This window comes from Triticum dicoccoides, chromosome 2B (assembly GCF_002162155.2).
Source record: "Triticum dicoccoides isolate Atlit2015 ecotype Zavitan chromosome 2B, WEW_v2.0, whole genome shotgun sequence".
Taxonomy (NCBI): Eukaryota; Viridiplantae; Streptophyta; class Magnoliopsida; order Poales; family Poaceae; genus Triticum; species Triticum dicoccoides.
In genome coordinates, this window is record NC_041383.1 from 654,517,258 (window position 1) to 654,525,356 (window position 8,099).

General features: G+C 46.7%; 1 protein-coding gene across 1 annotated transcript; it reads left to right on the forward strand.

Annotated features, from left to right (window-relative positions):
- Positions 1 to 3,638: 3,638 nt before the first annotated feature.
- LOC119365426 (probable protein phosphatase 2C 44) lies at positions 3,639 to 7,160 on the forward strand. The gene is made up of 5 exons (XM_037631060.1): positions 3,639 to 4,136; positions 5,450 to 5,701; positions 5,832 to 6,114; positions 6,226 to 6,380; positions 6,658 to 7,160. Exons 1-5 carry the CDS (start codon positions 4,011 to 4,013, stop codon positions 6,796 to 6,798), a joined length of 957 nt encoding a protein of 318 aa, XP_037486957.1. The 5' UTR covers positions 3,639 to 4,010; the 3' UTR covers positions 6,799 to 7,160.
- Positions 7,161 to 8,099: the final 939 nt, after the last annotated feature.

Below are 8,099 nucleotides of genomic sequence, written 5' to 3' on the forward strand. Positions count from 1 at the left end.
AACCCCTTTCGGTGGCCCGATGGCTACCCGGTGCATCCCGAAACACTTTCGGTGTCTGAATACCATCGTCCTATATATATCAATCTTTACCTCTCGACCATTTCGAGACTCCTCGTCATGTCCGTGATCTCATCCGGGACTTCGAACAACATTCGGTCACCAAATCATATAACTCATATAACACTATATCGTCAATGAGCATTAAGCGTGCGGACCCTACGGGTTCGAGAACTATGTAGACATGACCGAGACACCTCTCCGGTCAATAACCCCGCCACTGATGTGTACACACCAATGGTGGTCATAATTTCCTACCCGCCACTTGTATCTGCCCAAAATACCAGTTACTGGGTCGCCTGCTCGCTACTAATATGACCCCACTATAAGCATTTTCCTAGCAGTGCAAGAATAATTCACGGGGGAAGAGTAGCAACACATGTAGATGTTGGTGAGGATGAAGTAGTCGATGTAGCGGAAGCCGAAGGGAGAGGCAATGTAGATGTAGAGCTGCTACACCCGAGGAAGCATAAACGTCGAAGATTACATTCACAATACCTTCTTTATTGCCTCTTTTGGCCTCCTCTATTAGCTCTTTTGTCATTCATTTGAGGATCAGCTCTAAGTTTTCTTCACACACCTTTGCTCATGCTTTAGGGGTTGCATATAGCTCCTACAATTCCTCCATCACCAAGACAATTTTATGGAAATTGTACACAAACACACAGTCTCCAGATTCAAATTCCACCAAAAATACCATTTTTGGCTAAAAATGGAATCATGAGCACCTAAAACCTGTAGTCCAAAAATTTCTATCATTGAAAAATGGTTAACCATGGCTTTAGTAAGCAAGAACATTGTTCTCAACCTAAATCATAGTAAGACCCCGATGTTCGTTCTTCGCCCCCAAAACAGAGCGGTAAAACTTACCAACCTAGGTGAAAAACACACAAGTGTGTCGAATAACAGTTTCTAAGGGAATGCCAAACATTAAATTTGACGTCATGCATATTTTGATTTAACCAAGGTGGATTCTAAAGTGAGAGATGACGTTTATGCCAATAAAAAACTAAGGGGTGGCTCCAGCCAGTCATAGCTACATAAGTGTGTACATGTCATGTTGTACACCATATCCAATATTTCTTAAAAGAAAAGTGTTAACTCCATTTTACCCATCTTTTAGCATTTTATAGGGATTTAATGAGTTTTAATCCATTTTACTATATTTTAATAAAACTTTGTATCACATGTACTCTTTTTTTATTCATGTGCATGTTCTTCACCTATTCGACCTCATGCCCGATTCGTCCTCTGGTATGTCTAGTTGGTTAATTCGCGCCATCCAACTCAAATAGAAGTGCACACTCCCCTCGGTCTCGCGCACTTGATTACGTTTCATCCGGTTTCGAATGTAGATAGTCTCTGCCTTTTCCCTCATAGGCGACCAAGACTATTATCAAATTCAGATTCGGTATGTGCCCAAGTCCTAAAAGCAAAATATTATCCCAACTGTAATCTTCTGAAGGCGGGGCCAAAGAAGGGTTCATCTTTTACTTGGCAAAGTATTGTGGCCGGACTTAGTACTTTCCGAAGGGGACACATTTGGAGAGTGGGATCAGGTAACATGATAAACATCTGGGAAGATCACTGGGTTCCTGGGAGCCCAAATCGTATGGTACAAACACCGAAGGGCCATGTTCTCCTTAAAACAGTAAATGAGCTTATTGACCCTGCCTCTGGGAATTGGGATGTACAACTGCTTCAGGACATCTTCTATCCAGTGGATATTGAGAGAATCTTACGTATTCCTCTGAGTGAACATCAACAGGACGACTTTGTGGCATGGCATCATACACGGTCATATGTTTTCTCTGTTCTCTGCATATTATATTGAGTGGGATCATGCCCATCGTCACAGACTCACCCGACCAGATGGCCAAGGGGCTTCTGCTCGCAACCCTGTTTGGGATACACTATGGAAGCTTCATGTTCCTAGTAAGATCAAGATTTTTGCATGGAAGGCTCTGCATGGAATTTTACCGGGATTAGCCGTATTGGCAAATAGAAATATACCCACTTTGGGCCAATGTCCGGTCTGCTCAATGGGCGCAGAAGACATCAAGCACCTGATGTTCACATGTGCTCGTGTGAAGCAAGTTTGGAACTCTGTTGGTTTACTGGACATCATTGAGGACGCTACAAGAATTGACAGGTCGGGTTCAGTGGTTTTGGAAGAACTCTTGAGACGTCCAGGCAACAAATCTCCTATCCTTGGTCACGTCGGATTAAAAGAGATGGTTATCACGGGAGCCTGGTATATTTGGTGGCAGCGGAGAGAATTCGTAAAAGGTGCGCATGTGGCACCGCCGATGCGATCGGCTTTCAGTATTCAAGCTTTGGCGCCTAACTTTGGTGCTGCTAGTGCGAAATCAGTACCACATGAAGTGTCATGGACCAAGCCGCCTAAGCAGACTTACAAACTTAACACTGATGCAACTTACATTGATGGCTCAGGAGGAGCGGGTGCGGTCATTCGTAACGATGCTGGAGAAGCGATTGCTGGTACTTGCGAACCGCTTCGGCACATCCATGATGCAACAACAACCGAAGCTTTGGCTCTCCGGATGGGGTTAAATCTCGTGGAAAGAATCGGATGCTCGCCAATTATTATAGAAACAGACTCATTGGAACTAGTTGAGGCTTTTAATGGAGTCACTCAAATATGGAGTCCTTACTCAGCGATCCTTGCGGAGTGCTTTCAAATTGCTCACAGGATAGGAAATTTTTCATTGCAACACTGCAAACGGGAAGCAAAATATGTGGCGCACAATCTAGCTAGACATGCTTTTACTATAAATTCTGTAATTTTCTAGGACGATCAACCACCTAGCTTTATTGTTTCGGATGTAATTCAAGATGTAACTATGTTGAAAAATCAATAAATGCGCCATGAAGGCTTTCCCTCAAAAAAAAAACCCACGGGAAGAATGCTAATTTAAAGGTGATTCTTGCAGGCCTTTGTCGTCGAAAGAGTTCCAGTATTCTGGACTGAAGTTGCACAATTTTTAGAGAGAAAACAATGATAGAAAAATAGACCATGGCTAGTGTCTGAACTTGCAACCATATACTTGCACTTGGGATTTCATCTAAATATTTAACATGGTCCTACCAGCACGCTACTATGTGTTTACAACATTGCGGGAGATGCGTTCTAAAGGCATATCCAACAGCGGAACGCAAATCCGACACACTATCCATTCACAAATATGTCCACACACACACGGATACATGAGCTGGCCATCCAACCCTGTTCCTCAAGATTTAGAAAAAAACAAGGGGAACATATGCGCCTATGAGGGGGAGAGATCGGCAGCATACCGCTCGGCATTTCCGGCAATCACCTCCTTGACTTCCATATGCCGCCTGTTCCAGAGAAGGAAAGAAAATGGTAGGGAGGAGATGAGGCCCGCCTCGACCATGTACCATAGGAGAGGCAACCGGTGCCGGTCCGGGGCGCAATGAACCGAAGCATGTCAAGAAACCGGCTATGGAAGAAAAAACAGTCCACATGGCGTGGCTATATATATACCACGCCGGCCGTGCATTGCCATTGCCAGTTGATCCGCCGATTTCCCCCCTCCTCCTCATCCTCTTGTAGTGGCACCCACCACAAATGCTACAATCATCGACCTGAGCAGCAACCGACGACTCCGCTCCCGCAAAACTTTTCCCGGTCTTCGCCTTCCCACCACAAGTGTCGCCCGGCCACGGAATCGTCCCGCCAGACGCCAACCCCGTCGTCACACACACATCGCCACCAGCCCAGCGGAGTCCACAATAAAACCCAAAAGATCTCTCCATCTTTCTCTCCCACTCCCACCCCCACCCGTGTGCCGCTGCCTCGTCTCGTCTTCTCGACCAAGTTTCTCCCTCTCCCCTCTCTCTTTCTCTCCGTCTCGTGGCTGTGGCCTGCGGGGCGCGGGCCAGCGGCGGTTGCTCGTTCTTCTTGGCGTATGGTCGGCCGGATGGAGCGGCAGACGGTGTCGACGTCCTCCGCGTCCTGCTCCCCCTCCGCCGCCTCCTCCTCCTCCTCCTCCTGCGGCGGACGTAAGCGGCCCGACATACTCAACATGATCCGGGTAACCATCCACCCCGCCCTGCCGGGGCTTAATCGCTTCCTCTTCTCTCGGCGATTAATACAAAAGTTTCTCCTTCAACGCGTATAGTTATATGCTGCTACTTTTTTTTTTTATGTTTTGGGGGTGTTTGATTGATCGAATACGGAGGAGAGGTTTGGTTGGGTTGATCTGCGTGTGAACTCGTAAAAATTCATCCGATTTCTCTGCCAGAAATCGTTATCTACTGCAATCAGAGGAATTTTCGAGCGATTAGTACCACAATGATTTGCTTTTCTTGTTGGTTAGGAGTTTATTTTTTAACTTTTTGGCGGCGGTTAAATTAAATTTGGTAAAACGGGCAAGAAAGAGTTGCAACTGGTGTAACTTGGAGTCACAGGATTTGAAAGCTTTGGTTTCTCAAAAAGAAAAAAGGAAAAGAAAAATAAATTTTTTTTTGAGGGGGAAAAGAAAAGAAAAATAATTTGAAAGGCTTAGTTGGGTTGGCAAGTTCCAAGCCAAGTTGGACTTTGGGAGCATCGCTCCCACTTTTTGACCTGGTGCGGGTGCGGCACGCACGCAAGTCATGCCAGCCGTAAGCAACCTGTCCACCTTTTGGACCCTTCCTTTCCTTGCACCGCGTCTACTCCCAGTCTAGTCTAGCTACTACTACTACTCCACTAGCCTTAAGCAAAACCCGCAAGGAATCACGCACTGCTACCTTCGATTTGGTTATATAATACTAGGACCTACGAAGGCTCCGTGCTCTATATCTGTTTCAAAATTGCTGGCTTATTGTGTCGATTTGTGTAAAAAAAAAATCAACAGAGGAAGGTGTAAGTTTTGAACTCTTAAAATGGTCAATTCGTTCTCGCAAAAATAGGGACGGGGGGAGGGGGTTCAGTTTGTTAGATTACTGAAAATCTCATTAGTTACCATTTACGAGCCTGTTTGATTTTTTTTCCTTCGAAAAGGAGGATTACCCCCTGGCCTATGCACACCGCCATACGAGCCTGGTTGATGAGCATGGAACTCTGTTGCTTGTGAATCTATTGCGTTTTTCAGATATGGGCGAGACTGTTCTCATTTTTCTAAGGATTGGGATCTGTGACATTTTTCTTGTTCCTGCACTAAACATATTGTTTCTTTGGGAAATGAGAAAAAGTGTCTCGAGTCTCGACCTGATATGCTGCCAGCACAGATTGTACAGTAAAACACCATTTTTTGGCATGCTCTTTTATGTTGTTACCATTTTCCTTTTGTTGGTCCTGTTTATGGCCAGTCTGAATAATAATATACTGACATTATGCTTGCTTTCTCTGATCTCTGTATGACAGAGTGCAGCATGTCTTAATTCATCATCTACTGATACTGGCAAGGGGCGGAGTAAGCAATCGAGCACCAAGGTGACGCATGGATTCCACTTGGTTGAAGGGAAATCTGGCCATGACATGGAGGACTACCATGTAGCAGAGTACAAGTGCGATAAGAACCATGAGCTTGGCCTCTTCGCCATTTTCGACGGCCATCTGGGTGATCGTGTGCCCAGTTACTTGAGAGCTAACCTTTTCTCCAACATACTCAAAGAGGTATTTTGCTCTTAATCTTGGTTCTGTTCAGTTCCTGCAATATCAGAAGTGTTGATCTCATATCAATATTTGATCCTTCTTATTTTGCATTATGGATCCGCTGACGGTTTCCCTTTCGGTATTGGCGCAGCCTCTCTTCTGGACCGACCCTCAAGAAGCGATTAAAAATGCATATGGCTCTACAAACAAATATATTCTGGAAAATGCCAAGCAACTTGGACCAGGCGGCTCAACAGCAGTTACTGCTATTGTAGTTGATGGCAAGGATATGTGGATAGCAAACGTAGGTGACTCGAGGGCCGTTTTATGTGAACGGGGTGCTGCTAATCAGATCACCGTGGACCATGAACCCCATATATCTAATGAAAGGCAGAGGATTGAACAGCAGGGCGGCTTTGTCACAACATTTCCTGGTATGATTTCTATTGTGTAACTGTCTCATCATTGTTCTGTTTTTCTTTTCTATGTCTCATTATTGTTCCTAGTTAAACAAGGTATAATTGTACTCTTTGACTTGATGACAGGTGATGTCCCTCGCGTAAATGGCCAACTCGCTGTCGCAAGGGCGTTCGGTGACCATAGCCTCAAGACACACTTGAGTTCGGAACCTGACATTAGGCATGTACCCATAAACTCAAGTATAGAGTTCGTCATACTTGCCAGCGATGGATTATGGAAGGTTTGTACTATAACTTCTTACACACCATTTCTTGCATTGTTCTCATGCTTACCTCCCTTTCATTATGCTTCATCAGTCCTTGTATTTTTTCTTTTCGCCCTGCTTTCTGAAAAAACATCATCATTTGGTTGGAGTTCTGCATCTTCCAGTTTCTTGTTCATCATCATCTTATAATAAGTGCATAACCCGCTTCCAGGCTGATTCATCTGTATTTAACAGCTCTGTTATGTTCACAAATCATTTCCTAAACCTGCATCTCTTTGCTGAATTAATCCAGGTGATGAAGAACCAGGAAGCTGTGGACCTCGTGAAGTCGACAAAGGACCCTCAGGCAGCAGCAAAGCGGCTGACGACCGAGGCGCTCGCGAGGAAGAGCAAGGACGACATCTCCTGCATCGTCATCCGCTTCCGCTGCTGAATCGACCCCATTCTCCGATCATTTCAATTTCTCGATCCATGACTGATGTGGCGTCGTGACCTGATTCTCGCTGCTCCAGATTGAAATTATGTAGTGTCTGTTATTGTTTGTACTTATAGTAGCTGTGAACAGGCTTGAGCTTAGAACATTGCATGGGAAGACGGTGGAGAGTCTGAGGCTTGGGGCTAGTAGTGAGTAGTGGCTAGTGTGTGCAGGGTGTGTCATTCATCTGTGCATATGTTACACCGCCATAAGTTCCCCGCCAATCTGTGGAACATCTCGTTTGTGTACCTGGTTGATTGTGATGGTAAATTGGTAATGGACCAACCATGTTAAGGTTGCGCTTTGAACTACTTTAAAAAGATTGTCTAAAAAAGCAGAAGGCTCTGTGCAGCCTATTTCCTTGTTTTCTTAGAACATCTCTAGCAGACCCCGTAAAACCGCGACCCGCATAAGGCGCTTACAGTTCGACGAAGAACTGTTTTGCGGGTCGAAATCGTGCAAGGCAGAGTAGAACCCATATATGAAACTGCATAATTTGAAAAGGTGCTTCACGGGAGAAATTGCAACCACACTAGTTCATCACATACTACATGATCATTCATAGTTCATCATCACATACCACATTATCATACATACTACATTCTACTACTACTACTACTACTACTAGAGGGGGGTGGGGGATCTCGCAGCGGCGAGGCCGAGGTTGGTATACCAAAATGGACGAGCTCATGGCCGAGGACGACGCGGTGGAGGAGCTCAGTCCTTGTCGGAGCTGACGAGATCGATGAACTTCTCCCTCAGCTCCTCGCGGATGCGCCACCACTCGTCGTCCTTGTCCTTCGCGGCAAGGTTGGCCGCGACCGCCTGCTTGAGGATGATGTCTTCAAGCTCCTCGTCGTGGCGCCGGCGCTCCGCCTCCTCGCGTAAGCTCCGTTCGGCAATGGTGGCCGCGATCGCGTCGAAATCGGCCACGAAATCTTCGGGCCCGACGACCCCTCGGCGCTCAAACTTCTCCAGCTCCTTGACGGAGACGACCTCGATCTCCTCCGGATCCTCCGACTCCTCCGACCACTCCCTCTTCACGGGGAGAAGCCCCGTGCCGGAAGAGGAAGAGCTCGCGGTGTGGGAAGATCTCACGGCGGAGGACGAGCCCGCGGCCGAGGAGGGCGTACGCCCGTGCCGACGGTCGTACTCCTCCGTCTCGCGAAGGAGGAGGCTCGGCGGCGGCTCGAGGCCCTTGTTCGTCCACTTCCTGGCTGCGCGCTTCCTCGCGCCGTCCGAGCGTACACGCCGCTCGC

Bases quoted from the DNA above. Each gene is read 5' to 3' on its own strand.
- LOC119365426 (XM_037631060.1), top strand. From the start codon at position 4,011: ATGGTCGGCCGGATGGAGCGGCAGACGGTGTCGACGTCCTCCGCGTCC. The intron at 4,137-5,449 runs GTAACCATCCAC...TCTGTATGACAG, and splicing joins ACATACTCAACATGATCCGG to AGTGCAGCATGTCTTAATTC. The intron at 5,702-5,831 runs GTATTTTGCTCT...GTATTGGCGCAG, and splicing joins TCTCCAACATACTCAAAGAG to CCTCTCTTCTGGACCGACCC.